Source organism: Pteropus medius, unplaced genomic scaffold (assembly GCF_902729225.1).
Source record: "Pteropus medius unplaced genomic scaffold, Ma_sr-lr_union100, whole genome shotgun sequence".
NCBI classification, from domain to species: Eukaryota; Metazoa; Chordata; class Mammalia; order Chiroptera; family Pteropodidae; genus Pteropus; species Pteropus medius.
Genome location: NW_024349800.1, coordinates 65,228,894 through 65,245,593, shown reverse-complemented (window position 1 = coordinate 65,245,593; position 16,700 = coordinate 65,228,894). Strand labels below are relative to the sequence as shown.

Genomic DNA, 16,700 nt, shown 5'->3' with positions numbered 1-16,700 from the left:
TTGTTGCATTAAAAAGCAGTTTAAGGATGTTGGATTATGAGACGAGATCTTTAAGACAAAAACTCATGTTGACCATTTACCTCTGTAAAGTAGACTAGAAAAGCCATGTCATAGTAATCTTAGAAGCAGGGGGTAGGGAGGGGCAAGAAGGAGGGGGAGGGCAATTGTTTTGTCACACACCATGGTGTAAACTAATTATCCACCTCAGACCTTTTTCACAGCCCACTGAGCTCTTGCAAAAGTAGGTTTCATGCTTGATTCCAGGATTTAGGTGTTACTAATCCAGAATAAGAAGCATATCCTAAAGAGGGAGGGGATCTGAAATGGTCAGAGCTGAACAATTATATGAGCTCCCATGATGTTGTAGGACTTCACTGTCAACCAGTTACAGCTTCTTAAACGTTTTGATCAGTCACTTAATAAGTCAGTAAGGAAGGCCCCCTCCTCGTCACTGTATTGAGAAACCAAGGTGTAGGAAGGACTATAGGTGCTTACTCCAGTCTGTTGGAAGGAAGGAGGTTCCATGGTGCCCCTTCTTGAAGAGATTTCACTGCAGCTCTCATGAATAGTTGGTTGTTGAGGTGCAGTGTTAACTACAGGTCTTACCCAGTGAAAGAGTCAGATAGTACCACCCAGTCTTTCCAGTGCAGTAGCTTTATTGCCTCCTGAGTGCTTCTGCCGAACCTCAGGGATGCCTTTATTTTCTGTTATGCAGCATGTTCCCAGTTCGAGCTTAGCTGTTGCGTTTTCCCACAGAGTGAAAGCTCCGGGAGGCCCTATTGGTTTTATTCACTGCCGTCCCATAGTAAGCACTCAATCGAGCTTAGATTAATAAATGAATTCCAAGTCCCAATGAATTTACATCAATAAATAGAAGATTAGAAATTAGCCCGTCCGTCAAGAAAGTGTTTCATTTTTGCCTCTTTTTTGTGGTATATTTGGAGAAGTTCCAAAAACATTAGCCCAATTTTCTTTAAAAATAAGAGTAGATGAGTCCTCCCTGCATAGAATGCAATGCCAGGCATAAGTAGTCTCTACTCAGTTCTGATCCTGACCCAAAATAAACCACTCTCCGACACAGTGACCCGGGCAATTGGATCTTCTCAAGGATCCTAAGAAAAGACAGAGTTCTCATTGACCCTGATCCCACTTGGCATACTAGCCAGGCAAGGATCATTCAGATTTGCATAATTTTTCTCCTCCTTAGGAAAATGGGACAAAATCAGCCCTCCGCCCCTTGCCCCCAGCATCATCAATTAAGAAATACTCTCAGCTCTGCACCAAGTCAGATATGGCCTTGCCGCAGTTCTATCAATTACCCACAAGTCAGGAGCAATAAACTTAACAACTGTTTGTATTCATCATAATTCGGTTAAATTAATAATTACATTGTCCCCCACCCCCACTCCCTCCAGGAACGGGGCAGTCATATATTGTTCTGGAACCATAAGTCATGTAGAACACTGATGATCTATCAGGCTGGGGCCAAGCTGCCTTTGCATCTGGTTTGATGAACTAATCAAAAACTGATTAGCACCTTTGTTCAAAGGGGATGCTGATTAATCAATTACTATTGATTGTGAGCTTGACTTCGCTCGGCAGCAGAGACATCTGAAAGGAAAAAAAAACAACCAATAAAAATTGAGCAGCTGTCATAGTGTTTAAATTTATTAAAACAAAATACGTTATTTTTTATGAAGCTGTCTTGAAATGGGTCACTGAAGGGGAGCATATTGATTGAGAAAGGATGAACTTCTCAAATTTCTGTAGCCTAGAGACTGAATTCAATTATAATACAAGACAAACAGGTTAACACCCGTCTTAAACAGTCCATCAATAAATTAGAGTAGGTGTTGCACATTTAATGCTAAACTGTGGTAATGAATAATATTACCATTCATTCCCCGCTCCCATCTGGGTGGAAATTTCATCCTTATTATGGATAAATGTTATATTCTGCATTTCCTTCAGAATAATGATAGTCTGTCTTCTACTCGCCCCCATTTCCCCCACCTCCCCCACGTCCCCCACTCACCACTGCTACCTCTGCTAATGACAATTTCATAAGCAACATATGGTGCTCTATCCTCACCCAGCAAAGCAAGTTACCCAGCTGATCCTCCTCTTTAATCTGCATTAAAAAATTATGCTTGTGTGTAGTTCAGTGATTTAGTTATTGGCAGACCTGGGGAGCTTATCTAGTTCGACTTTGAACCCTTTCATTTACTTTTTGGGTGTTAACTTTATTGATGATGGATCCACAAGAGTTTTGAATTGTTTTATCAATTACATCTGCTGTTTTTGGTGACAGCTGGTGGTTATTGCCACCCATGTGGAATAGAATAGCTTTAAGCATATTTATCCTTCTATTTTATTTTAAAACTTTTTAAAATTGTCTCCAACTGCCTCGGCAATGAAAGGGCCTTGGGGACTGTTTAGTGGAGTTCGGTGGTAAATATACCGTGTGCCAGAGAATGGCCCTCCAGCACAATCAAAGCAATTCATCAGGCTTCTGTTTTTGAATCAAAGGCACGGACAAGAAATTCCAGAGCTGTCATGCTTCCCCAAAATGTATTTTCGACTCTTGCCTTACAAACAAGAAAGTGATCTGGAAAAATCCTACAATGTCTCCCTCGTAATCCACAGGAAAGTATGGGTGAGGGCAAATTCTAAATGGCTTTGATAATCCATGCCAGGTGTTAAGGAGGAATCCAGGTGAGCCAACTCTAGTTCCCTAAATGGATTACAAAGGAAACGTAGGCTCAAAAATATAGCCTGAATTTAGATAATGGAAGCACTTCAGGGTCTTTGGCTCCAGATGATCCATTCCGGGGTGGGATATATGACCATCTGGCTATCGTGTCCTCAGTCTGTGTGAGTAACTGTCAGTAGACATAGCACTTTGAAGGACTCTTAACTAGCTCCCGCCTAACATGTGGCCCAGATTTGGCAAATAGTCTGTTTCTTTGTGGTGAGACAGTAATAATGATGATGATGATAAAACAACAAAAACCAGGTGTGCTGTATAGAGCCATTCAAGGTATGGCCCATAAATGTAAAATGTGGTATTTAACTCATATTTATGTAGTACTGATAGCTTAGAAAGCCTTTTCTCACATATTAATGATCTTATTTGATCTTCATTCACTCAGCACAGTTGTTTGAGCTCCTCCTACGGGCTGGGCTCTGGGCTGGACACCAGGGATGAGCAGTGAACAAGACGTTCCGGGCCGGGCCCCTGCTCTTGGGTAATTACGTTCTAGTGGAGTGGAGGAGACAGGCTCAAAACACAAGATAATGTCAGACAGGCACAAATGCTGGGAACGAAACAGAACTGGGTTAAGTGAGAGTGAGTGACTGGGGCTGGGAAGAGGTGGAGGCTGTTTTAGAAAAGCTCTCCAGGGGAGCCATTGGGACAGGAAGACCAATGGATGAGGATGAGCCAGCCCTGGGAAGGTTTTCGTGAAACTGTTAAGGAAGGTTGTTAGTCTCCGTTTACAAATGAGGAAACTGGGGCGCCAGAGGTTAAATGATTTAGTCAAGAGACAGCCAGAATTTGAACATTTGGGTCTTCCTGCCTCTATGGGAAATAGAGACTTTGATTTAAAGTGGTTATTTTCCCCCTGTGAAATCTGTACTTCCTTTGCTCTGGGGTCTTGGGACTCCTTTTCCAATTGGACCCTTTCCAGTGCAGCCTGTGCACGCCGGGAATGAGGAAGGGAAGTCTGGTTCTCCGCAGCCCATCAGGCGTAGCTACGTGCTCGCTGACCTGGATAGATCTCTTCCAGCATTAAATCAAGCTCTTTCCCTTTCAGAGAAGACCTTAAATTTTGCTTAAATGTTTTCAGTTCCATTGTCCCTGTGACTGTCCTAAATTATGGGATGAGTTTCCCACTGAGATGGTTCTAAATGCCATGAGAAAGTGTTGGGTTGCAGAAGGTTAAACCTGAAGATTCTCTTATTTTAAAATTTTATTTAGTACAAGGCAGTGGACTGACAAATCCATGCCAGCTTGTCTGTGACTTTCTCGTGATGTGACTGAACTTCATTGTATTGCTGATCTTCCCATAATCCAACATGCTGCTGTTTATCCCATGGGGAGGAAGGATACCTCAAATAGGAAGTTTTCCTCCAAATTAAAAAGTTGGCAGGCCACAAGGCAAAATGTGAATTCCAGTTCTACAGATTGGACACTGCTTTGGGGTGACTTCACCATATTCATTAATTCATCTTCACACCCCCAAACGCCTGAGGTCCACTGAAGCGTCTTCCTCCAGAGAGAGATTCTAGTGGGAAATGTGTGCTTGGAAATACTTTACAACTCTGTCCTCTTATCAGGTGCATACTCCTTTAAGGAAAACTCCAGTGCCATTCTTAGTGCCTTCCTGGTGCTTAAAATGGAAAAGACATCACACTTCTAAGCCCTTATTGTCATGAGACCGAGGACTCCTGAGGATGCCTTGTGGTCTCTCTGGTAATGCTAAATGTCTAGGGAGGATTGCATCTTGTTGCATCAAGTCATTTGCACTGTTGGTTAAATTAACTAAATGAAGTTGCTTGGGAAGGGAGAAAAATCAGCATTTAAACAAACAAACGTTTGTATATTTAGCTGACAAGTATCTCATATCCTGATACTCAAGATGGTACACCTGAACATAACTTGGACTAGGTGGCCTTCAGCTGCCAGGCCCATAGCCTTGAGCACACACAGGTAGGCCATCAGTCACATCGTGCCAGTCTGCATAAATGGAGAGAGCTTGGTGACTTCAACTCAGCAAGTGTTTATGAGGCACCTCACTATCTGAGAACAAATGCTGAGTGTGCAGTACAACCCTTACCTAACCCAACGAGCTGATAAGTATTTGCCTTGAGTCGGTGATAAGAACCAAAATGAAGTTCTCCTTGGACTTTAATATAACATTTAAATTTGGCACACACTTACAGAATACCTATGATATGCCAAGCCCTGAGCCAGGGAGACACTTTCATAGTCAGCAACACGTTGACCTCACAAAACGACCCTGTGAAATGTATGATTGTGCTCAGTGGCTTAGAGTAGCAAACTGACCTGCCTGAAGTCACAGAGGATAGTGGTGAAGCCCAGCTTCTACCCCAGATCTCATGGCGAGTCCAGTGCACTTTCCAGTGGACCCCGCAGGAGGTGAGACCCTAACTCTTCCTGCATCTCGTGTTCAGGCCTATTTCCGGAGGCTGAGGTAGGCAGTAACAGCCTAAGAGAGCCCTGAGTCTAGATCACTGAGCAGTGACGATGTACGGCCAAAGCCTGTGTGCAGTACTTCTAATTTAAATGAACGCACACTGAGCTCCGGGTGGCACGATGATGATGATGACTGCCTTTTTTTTTTTTCGAGCAGCTTAACATAGTTCCTTCGAAATGTTAGCGTAGCCGCAGTTACATTGCTAGAGTGAAATGCAGCTGAAGGGTAGCACTAGATGCCTGGGATGCTGCATAGGGGTGTTCATGATTTTCTTGCCTTACATTATTCCTTCCCTTCCACTTTCTAAGAAGACAGAAAAGAAAGGTTATGCTGCATAGAGGCTAGTGTGCTCCAATATATATTAACATCTTAATGGGAAAGCTGTGCATGTACTGTATACATTTACTACTCTCTGACAAGAGGGAATTAAATGTCAGAAGGATTTGTAGCATCTATAATTGAATTGGTGCTGAGAAAAGCAAATCTTAAAGAAGAATAACATATTAGGATTAGCAAATAATGTGGCGTTTTGTCAGCGCATGCCATTCAGTTTGTTCCCCTTCAGTAATAAAGTTGTGCTTTTTAAAGTGCACAGTTATTTTTGTTGCCATGACGGGAGCTACAGTAGGTGGTGAGAATGAGTAGCGACATTATTCAGAGGGTGCCAGGCTTTTTGGGTTGTTTTGCTTTGTCTTCGAGGTCAGATTTTGTTTTTGCCTCAGATTTGGAAAATCCACTGTCAGGCTTTTTCTTTCTTCCTAGCAAGAAGTAGCAAATGACATCATGGTCATTAAGCTGCTTATGAGATAGACTAATCCCTACAGCCCTACGCAGCTGGAGGCAGCATTTCCATTATAAGCTCCGACCCTAAGAGTTTTAATTAAACTGACATGTCCAGCAAGACTTCAGCCCAGGAAAAAGACAAGACCCAAACCAAGCGACAGAACTGTTGCAGAAACTTTTCTTCAGTCATCCATAGATGAGGAAATACTGATGGTGGAACATCTGTATTGCCCAATACAAGAAGTAGGACCGATATTAGAAACTCCCCATGTTACTCGCTTTTAAGTAGGACCTAAGGTCATTTATAACCTTTGAAGAGAATAGATAGGAGCATTTAAGGTGAGCGTCTGGCTCTCCTCAAGTCTTTAAATGAGCCAGGGATGTTTTGAAATGTGAAGGAAGGCCAATCAGGGTAGTCATGCCCTGTGCTGTCTATTTTACTGTACATGTATCGCAGTTCAGCTCCTCAGAGGTAGAAAACTTGGTGTCCCTTTGGCAAAAAGGTCATCCTCAGACCGTGCGACCTGGCTACAAGATGGGCAGGCTGCAGTTGCAGAGAGCGTTCTGCTCAGTGACTTCCTGCCAGAGTCCCTATTTGCCAGGAGCTGGTCTAGGATGTACTGGCTCTCCATGGATCCCTGCTTTTGGCAGCAGAGCCTTCTAGGCTTATCACAGATCCGTGATTAAGGCATTCGCCTGGCAGTTTATGTTACGCATTCCATGCCAGGTGGTAAAGTAGCCGTAGAAACTGGGATTTGTTGCAGAGCCCTCTTTTAACACAGGCAGCGCAACCGTGGAGGGCTGCATTAAGGATGACTCTGGCAAGTAATCTGAGGAGTGAAAGCAAGTAGAGAAAGAGGAGTCCCCTAGGGGAGGGCGAGACTGACATTCCACTAGCCATCACTTTTCTTGTCAGGTCCTAGGGAACTACTGCCTTTAGAACTCCCCCTCTACAGCACCCAGGAGGAATGGATCAAGCCAGGTCACCTGACCTGAGGTAAAGAAATCCGAGCAGTTTGGGGCATCACTCTTGGGAGTTTCTTTGAAATATTTTTGTCCTTGCAGTTTCTAAGATGCTAACGTGAACCCAGGAGGTTGAAGCTGTGACCCATGCTATAGTAGCCAACTTAATATTCTGCAAGCAGCTTGAAAGCGCTTACCTAGAGCCAAGTTGTTCCAGCTTTTTGCCAAAAGGAATGCTAACTCACGAATACTAAACAGTTCATGATTGATCTGTCCTTAAAGAGACTCGTGTCGCACTCAGAGCCATAGACATGACTGCAGGATGGAACAGTACAGGCAAGAAGGATCGTGCCACAAGTATGAGTTGTCATGAACACTTCCAGCATTTGCAAAGTGCACCTAAAACTCAGACTCATGGAATGACTAGGCCCGAGTTACCTGAGGTGACATGTGAAACGACTTGGAATTCTTCAATGCAATCGGAAGGTGTCACCCAAACATGCTTGGTTCCTCAAGGTTGGAATAACCATTACGCCGTAGGCATACACCAACCAGACATATGGCTCTGCTCTTCAGGATGATGGAGCAAATTTTAGTCCCAGAAATAGGAACATTCTTACACCTGTTGCTAAGTGTGAGGAAAAATTGTAGTCTGTTAGAAAACAAGAGAACATTACCTCAGGAGCAGGCATGTTTATCTTTCAGTGTTGAAGCTGGTGGCAGTTGAAGCTGGTGGTTGCTCGTTGGTTTCCTTCTCTGCCCTACTGAACAAAGGAGACAGAAATTTGGAGATGTCCCCAGGAAAGACAGAGAAGTTCCTGGGGCCTGAGTGAAAGGATCTGCACCCCAACAGGAGCAGGATCTTTGGTTGATGGCAGAAGTCGTAGACATTCCCAAGTTTTTCACTTAAAAGTAATTTTTCAGGGAACCGGCCAGAGCTCTTGCTTTATGGCCAGAATAGGAAAGGCCAAGCAGCTAGCTGACGGCCTTTGTCAGAGCCATGCCCCTTTCGGTGGTTGATATTTCCTTCAGGTTCCAGTTTTCCTTCTGCTCCGGTAGCCCAGTGCCTCTTTGAGTAACAGCTTGTGCTGATCCTTCATACCATGAGTGAGGCACCAGCCCACAGCTGCAGGCACTTGTCTAGTAATAGGTAACCAGCTTTCACCCTGTTCCACTCACCACCTTGGGCCAATAAATAGCACCGTAAAGACTCTCCCAACCCCATCCCGCACATGGAAACAAAAGGAAGGAGTGAGAAGAGTCCAGAAATAGCACTGCTCTTCAGAGGGGACGCCAGACCTGACAGGCGCTGGTGAAACAGCACAACTCTATCAATACCTCCAGCAGTAAACCCGGGGGTGGGGTGGGGGTGGGAAGAGGCGGAGAGAAGCTTGCAACCTGCAATGTTCCCTGTAAATTAAACACTTACCTTCTGTGTCCATCTGCAGTAATTGAAGGCAGGAAACATGTCTCAGTGATTAACTGGTGGTAGTAAACTTTCTGATCAAAGTGAGTACAGAAGGTAGCTGGAGAGGTTACCCTTGTAAATAAGTATTTAAAGTATGTAGGGGAAAATAACTAGAATCCAGGCATTTAATGTGGGCAAAGTGCAGGGGGAAAAATGGCACTGAGCATCTGTAGCTCTGAAGTTCATGGGGAGCAAAGATCAAATGAATGGTTTTAGCTAGAGAAATTAATCCCACAGATACAGCCTTGTAAGGTTTTTTTGTTTGTGTTTCTTTATCACAGAGCTTCCCTCTCTCTCTCTCTCTCTCTCTCTCTCTCTCTCTCTCTGTCATCACCACACACACACACACACACACGGGCTTCTAGAATGTTTCCTGTGCCTAGGCATGGAGGAGGCAGTCTTAACGGTAGACACGAGAGTTCTTTCTCCAAAGGGGTTAGGCCTCTGCCTGAGACAGCTTCTCAAAGCTCTCTTCTCTCAGTCTTTCCGGGACTGGACCCGTCTTTACCTCTTGCCTCTTATACCTCAATGGCTAATGTCGCTTTGTTTTCCTCGCCCGATTCTAAGACATAGAGGTAGTTGAAACACCCTTATTTTTCAATAGGTCTGAAGCTCATGGCAATTGGAGATTAGTTAATTCTCATTCCGACAAGACCCCTCATTTTGACAGCTCCCTAGAAACACAACCGGCTGGCTTTTCTGTTACTTTTGTCTCCCTGTGAGCAATTTTGAATCAGTGCAGTTGGAGTGAGAGTCTCCAGTGTGTAAAACACTATCCTCCAGCACATACCCCATGTCCAGGGGCACCCCAAGGGGAGTGTTCCCCTTCAACAAGCTCTGTTGTCTCTTAAAGGAATAAAAAGTTTCCATGGCTGAGTTCTGCTTGTTGAAATGACTTTCAAGACACTGAGGCTATTGCATCTGCAATAGGCACCACTTTCGGCCGAGGAGGGAGATTCCTCTCCACCACGTTTCAAGTCGAGCTTATTAGACATGTTGCTGGAGGGGCTCGCACATCACGGAGTGGGCTAATTGGCTGCAGTGCACTCTGCCTCCAACCCATCTCCATTCTCCAATTAAACTCCCATCATCCTGTAGTCCTGGGCGACCTGCTGCTGCATATGATTTGGCATTTCTGTTTGGGTTTGGATTTGGGGGTTTTTTTGTAGTCCTTTCGAAGGTAACTTAATGAAACACTTTAAATACTTCGTTTTTAAATTTAAACTCTTTCAATTAAAGCGCTTTCCATGGACCCCTCAGTCACGAGTTGTTTCCCCACATCCTTCAGTAGTTAATCTCAGAGCAGAATTGGAAATATCGATAGAAAGTGTAAATCACGCCCTCCTGCTGAAAGCGTTGTATCAGGTTTCGGCTCAAAAGAGCACCATTACCTTTAGCTGTCACGGATCTGTACACTTGATCGATAAACTTCAAATATTATTAGAGGTGGAGGCTTCAGAGATTTGCTCTGTTCTTTGGAGAGAGACAGAGATAAATCTTTCTTAAAAATTGACTTGAATTTGCACTCTCAGTCTTCCTGGTGAAATGCATTTCTCTTAGGCGTCCAGCAACTGCAAGGGGGACAGATTTATAGGCCATGTGCTTCTTGTACTGAAAGATTTAAATGGTAAATCCTTCACATATGACTTCACAAATCATGTAAAGTTAAAAGATTTTTACCGTTTCTGTTGCTGCTGTGCTTAAATTGTAAGGTACAGCTAGTAAATCATTTTAATGGAGGTGTCGTACTTGACTCAATAAAAAAAAAAAAAAAAAAAGACAATGGTTTAGCTTCCACTCCAAAATGTTAATGTATTAATCAACGGGAGAATAATTGTTTTTTACTACATTATAAATCCCGGGTGCCATTAGGATTTCAGCAAGGGGTGATGTAGCCACGGTCCTAAATTAAAATTGTTTACACTGCCATACATCCATTCCGCATCGCCATAGCTCATTCTGGGTTCATTTTGGAGTGTTCCCCAGCCAAACATGTCATTCCTCAGTCGGAAGAAGACATCCTGAGGGAGTGATGCTTATAAAGGAAAATTAATTGCATTGTGAAGTGTTAAATAAATAAAAGAAAAATCGTCAGTGGCGATGGACAATCATTCCTTGCTGTCTTTTTTGAAATAGGTTTTTAGGTTTTAGATTGAGGCTTACTCCCTCATACATCCTAAATGTAGCAAGCATGTCACTTGTCTTTAGTCTCATAATCCTTGTTTTATCTCTAGGCAGCTGTGGCTTTGGAGCTCCTTACTTTTCCTATGCATATGCCTAGCAGGGAGTAAGTCACGGGGCATCTATAGAAATAAGTCACTGGGCATCTTGCCTCCCCTCCGCAGTTCCTGTTAACTGCCTGAAGGTACCATTCCAAGCGCCCTTAAATAATTAGGTCGTCATCCTTAATAGGATCTGCAACCGGATACACATAGAGTGAATACTAAGACCAGTCAGGACGGGATGGACCCTATTTCTTCCCTCCCTGTTCCCTAAGCTTGTTCCACATGCATTAGTGCTCCTATGCTGCTTATAACGAAATTGCCTTGTGGGGAGCAAGGATCAATTCAGCACTGGACAGGTCAGTCCGTTCCCTCGGTGTAACTCGATCCATCTCTAGATTGTTCTCTCTGACTCCTCCATTAAAAAAGAAGGTGCCCTCTGACCCTGGAGGCAGTTTCGCCAGGGCTTCTGGTGTCTCATAATGAGCTCTACATCCCTATTCCTCTTCTGATCTCAACAGATTCTCGAGCAGGTGAAGAAGGTTCGATAAGGGCAGTGGATCATGCCGTGATTGGCGGCGTCGTGGCCGTGGTGGTGTTCGCCATGCTGTGCTTGCTCATCATTCTGGGGCGCTATTTTGCCAGACATAAAGGTAAGCAAGGTCCTTTGGCAGGCAGGAGGCCTCGTGTCACCACAGCCTCTGCATTCGGGGACTTTACAAGGTTGTCTTTGATAGGCAATTTATGGTTTATGTGGCCGCATAGTCTCTTTGATTCCTGAAACTGGGAGAGGAAGAAAAAATTTTAGCAGCTGCTGATTAGGACTCTGAGGGTTGATGAGTAGCACTCCTTGATTTGGATTTTCTCTAAATATAAAGCTTTATAGAGTCGTTATTCTACAATCCATAATTGGGGCTAGAATAAAAATTGCAAAGTAGAGGCTGGTGTGCAAGGGGTGGCGTGAACCCCAAAACGATAAACACAGAAAGAGCCCACCCATAACCTACTGCTTTCTGCGAAGCAGGTGAACTAGCCCTGCTCCCTGGCCCCGAACTCCAGGTAAGCTGGTCACAGCGGCTGGAACACTTCCTTGGTTTGATGTGCCTTAAAAGCCACATAAATATGTATTTTTAAAATTATCAGTGCAATTGATTTAAATTGCCATTAATCACACACTTATCAACTGTGCGATCTGGATGGGCAATCATCTTTTCCAATGCTTCTCCTCTCTGCCCCATGCTGCTCTGATCCTCTTCTCCCCTCTGGGTAATTTATTCTTCCTTTTCTTTGTCAGCCCTTGTCTTTCTCAGTTGTTTTTCTCAAGCGCTGTGCAGTGAGCTTGCGGGGCTTCCTATAGTATGAACTCTAGATGTTTGCGTACTGCTCGATTGTAGAACCGGGTTTGGGGGCGGTCCCTTGAGCACAGCAATGGAAGTCCAAGGTACTTGACAACCTCCTTTAAGATCCGAAGTAACAGTCTCGAGCGTAAAACCGTTTGGGACCCTCAGCGCTATGTGTGCTTCACCCTCTGCCCATATCCAGGAGACAGTCTGTTTGGCAGAGAACTCCCAGCCTCTCGGGGCTGAGCGTGACAGAGCCAGGAAGGTAAGGCCAGATAGCAGGGCAGAAGCCTGTGCAGCAGCTGTGGAGAGCCAAGGGAAGGGGGAAGATGTGTCACTCTACAGAGAAAAGAGGGCTACTGGAGGGAAACTTTAAACGGCTTCCGCCTTCTCAGGTTTGTCACTCTGAAAACCTGAAAACACAACAAATGTATCATCCTTTTTTTACCTAAGTCTTCAAAAATACAGTATGTAAGAGGAGGGTTATTTGATTATGATAGGCAGTGTAAGCTCTACCTATATATCCTACTGAGGTGCAGTCCTTGTCTTTCTTTATGTAAACCGTTAGGACTTGGTGATGAGAGTGTCACCAATTTTGTACCCTTCTGTCTATTGTCATTATAAAGTGGCTGTGCCAATTAGCAAATCCGTGAATCTGGGTCTGGTCAGAGTTACGCTATGAGAGAGAAAACACTTGTTGCTTAAGGCAGATCCCCATCCTTGATTATAGCTGTCATAATGTCAAATCGTTTCTCGACCTGGAATCCCACTCTGACAAGGAAGGCAAAAGAAAATCAAACATACTTGTACAAGTTCGAGCACATTCTCACCTATGTACAGGTAGGCAATAATGATTCGTGAAGACAGGAGATAAGGGTTCAAATGATATGAGATGACAATAGAGCATCATCAGGGCCCTAATTCATTTATTGGCTAATTGCTCCTTCTTGCTTTGGTCTTTAACCATGTATGTGCACATATCTGGTCATTGGTCCTGGGTGTTTACTGTTTACATGTTAGTCAGCAGCTCTCCAGCTTTCTGCATTTTTAGCTCCCACTCACGTCTTCCTCTGCTGACATCCTCTGGTCATAATCACTGCTCTAATGTCTCATTTGCTGAATTATATCGCAGCGGTTCAGTTGGAGTGGTGCCTTTGGAACCCCCGGATCCCCATTTGTCTCACCCACCTCGCTCTCTTCTTCCAATTGTTTTTTCCCCTCTGCTGCCTGCACACCACTTCGGCTGATGATGGCTATAAAGCAAGTTGCCATCTCTGTACCACTTTACACAGAGGCCATCAGACAGTCACGGTGCTTTACCCCTTCATCTTTCAGGTACATACTTCACTCATGAAGCCAAAGGAGCCGATGACGCAGCAGACGCAGACACAGCTATAATCAATGCAGAAGGAGGACAGAACAACTCCGAAGAAAAGAAAGAGTACTTCATCTAGATCAGCCTTTTTGTTTCAATGAGGTGTCCAACTGGCCCTATTTAGATGATAAAGAGACAGTGATATTGGAACTTGCGAGAAATTCGTGTGTTTTTTTATGAATGGGTGGAAAGGTGCGAGACTGGGGAGGCTTGGGATTTGCTGTGTAAAAAACAAAAAAATGTTCTTTGAAAAGTACACTCTGCTGTTTGACACCTCTTTTTTGTTTGTTTGTTTGATTTTCGAATTTTTATTTCTTCCTACCAAGTCAAACTTGGATGCTTGGATTTAGTTTGGATAGATTGCAGAAAATTCTGTGCCTTGTTTTTTGTTTGTTGTGTTCCTTTTTATTCCCCCTCCCCCTTTGTGCGCATTTGTTTTTTCCCAAAAATTTTTGGATTTTTTCCAAAATCTCTCATTTTGGCATTTGCCTGCTGGGATTCCTTAGAATCTTTTCTCCCTTATTTTGCTATTGTTTTTACTTTTCTGTTTCTTATCGAAGTAACTGCTTTCTGTTCAAAATTCAGTTTCATAAAAGGAGAACCAGCACAGTTTAGATTTCATAGTTCAGAATTTAGTGTATCCATAATGCATTCTTCTCTGTTGTCGTAAAGATTTGGGTGAACAAACAATGAGAACTCTTCGCTGCTGCCCATGTTTCCAATACTTAGAGCAGTGAAGACTAGAAACTTAGACTGTGATTCAGAAAATGTTCTGTTTGCTGTGGAACTACATTACTGTACAGGGTTATCTGCAAGTGAGGTGTGTCACAATGAGATTGAATCTGTCTTTAATTCTGTATCTGTAGACGGCTCAGTATAGATATCCCACACTGTCCAGAAAGCTTTGGGGTGGAAGGCGGCCTCCTTTCTCAATGCCCTAAACGGACCTGACAGTGAGGGCTGTTCCTTTTATATAAGTGGACAAATTTGAGTTGCCACAGGAGGGGAAGTAGGGAGGGGGGAAAGATAGTTCTGCTCTGGTTATTTCTGTTCCAAATGATTCCATCCACCTTTCCCAATCGGCCTTACTTCTCACTAATTTGTAGGAAAAAGCAAGTCCGTGCGGTGTGCGAATGACTGAATGGGACAGGGTTTTTTTTTCCTTTGTGCTTAGTTAGGAAGGCAGTAGGATGTGGCCTGCATGTACTGTATATTACAGATATTTGTCATGCTGGGATTTCCAACTCGAATCCGTGTGAACCTTTCATTCCTTCAGATTTGGCTTGACAAAGGCAGGAGGTACAAAAGAAGGGCCAGTATTGTTCTCACACTGGTCTGCTGTCGATCTCAGTTCTCAAAAGGTCAGAGCAGAGGTGGAAAAACAGCATGTAGGGGTTTTCAGTTACTTAATCAAAACTCAAATGTGAGTGTTTTTATCTTTTTACCTTTCATACACTAGCCTTGGCCTCTTTCCTCAGCCTTAAGAACCATCTGCCAAAAAATTACAGATCCTCGCATGATGGCAGCCATAGTACATAGTTACTAAAATAAGTTACCTTGAACATATCTTAGATGGGGAGCCTCGGGAGAAGGTAGAGGAGTCAACTTACCATTTACATTTTTTTTAAAGAAATGTGGGGATTTTCACTGAAACATCTAGGAAATCTAGAAGTAGTCCTGAAGGACAAAACTAAAAACTTACCATGTGTTTTGGTAAGGCTCCAGACTCCAGATTCCAGTCCCTATGGAAAGATGGCATCGAAAAAGATAGATCTATATATATATATATATAAATATATATTATATAACATTTTCAGTGAGTAATTTTGGATTTTGCAAGGTGCATTTTTACTATTGTTACATTATGTGGAAAACTTACGCTGATTTATTTAAGGGGAAAAAAGTGTCAACTCTTTGTTATTTGAAAGCGTGTTTATTTTTCTTGTCTTTATTTTAACCTTTGATAGAACCGTTGCAATATGGGGGCCTTTTGGGAACGGACTGGTATGTAAAAGAAAATCCATATCGAGCAGCATTTTGTTTTCCCCTCTCCTATCCCTAGGCACTTAACCAAGACAAAAAGCCACAACGAACATCCCTTTTTCTCAATGGATTTTATAATGTGCAGCTCTATTCCGAGCCCTTAGCACCCATTCTTACCATAGTATATACATATCAAAGGGTGAGAACCATTTAGCATGTTGTTGAAAGGTTTTTTTCAGTTGTGCTTTTTAGGAAAATAAAAAAACAAAAAACCTACCATCGCTCACAGAATTGGCATCTCATTTTTGGGACCTCCCATCTTTCTGTTTTGAAAAGTGTACAGTAGTGCAGTGTTCCTGATGTAACTTTTATGGCTTACAATGTTGACATGTCTCAGGTTCATGTGTTTCGATTGGTGTTTTCCGTCTCAGGTAGATTGCAAAGTGTAGGCCCCACACATTGGAAAAAAATAATAATAAAACAAAGCAAAAACAGGAATTTATGAATTTTAGTTGTATATTGGTTTATGTATTTTTTTCTTAAGTATACAGTGCACTGTTTGAAATGTATTGTTGAGTATTACTTTGTACAGGTTGATCACTTTTTTGAGTGAAGAAAGAACAAACTTGTTTTTTGTGTTTTTTAAAGGAATATAAAATAATGAAGGATGTACAATTGATGCCAAATAAGCTTGTTCTTTAGTCACACCTACGTCTTATTTTTCCCTTTAGGCCAGTTCTGTTTTTGAGGTGTACATGAACAATGTTACGGTGTAAGAAGCTCCATATCCACATGTTCCCATTCGCATTTTGTATTGGTTCATGTATACCATTTTTACAAAAAAGAAAAAGAAAAAAAGAAGTACTATAAAATATCTGTCTTCTTAATAAAAAAATTAATGTTACAAAGTGATCCTTTAATCTCATTATGGACTTTGTACTGGACGCCTCGGCGCGAGAGAAGAGATGGGCCCTGGCCCGGCTTCCTCCTCAGGCCCCGCCCACGGAACGCCCCCCCTCAGGCCGCGAGCACAGAGCACAAGGCAGTGCCTGCCAAGAAATGCTGCCGGCTGGGTTTCTTTGATCCAATTTCTCTTCCTCCACTCATCCTTCCTTTCCTTGTTCTCTTCTCCCCCCTCAGGGGCCAGGTGGCCCAGGTGCTTTGGCAGCGTCGACTCAGCGCTCTGTGCAGGTGTGCGCGATGCAGCGGCGGGCCAGCCGGGGACAGGCCCCTGCTGTGGATTCGGCTCCCGCCTCCTTCCCTCTCTTCCCCCTCTTTTCACGCACCACCCTCACACCAACTTTCCTGTGTTGGCTGCTCCACCTGTCTCTTACTTTGGGATTTCGT

General features: G+C 43.4%; 1 protein-coding gene across 3 annotated transcripts in view; it reads left to right on the top strand.

Annotated features, from left to right (window-relative positions):
* Positions 1 to 15,859, top strand: part of CADM1 (cell adhesion molecule 1) — a 318,582-nt gene extending 302,723 nt beyond the window's left edge. For 2 of the 3 annotated variants that reach the window (XM_039887957.1, XM_039887955.1), the window contains 2 exons: positions 11,177 to 11,308; positions 13,331 to 15,859. In XM_039887957.1, coding sequence (XP_039743891.1) covers positions 11,177 to 11,308; positions 13,331 to 13,449 — 251 coding nt within the window. In that variant the 3' untranslated portion in view covers positions 13,450 to 15,859. The remainder of the gene's footprint in view (positions 1 to 11,176; positions 11,309 to 13,330) is intronic. The other variant, XM_039887956.1, reaches the window with a different exon arrangement.
* The last annotated feature ends 841 nt before the right edge of the window (positions 15,860 to 16,700 follow it).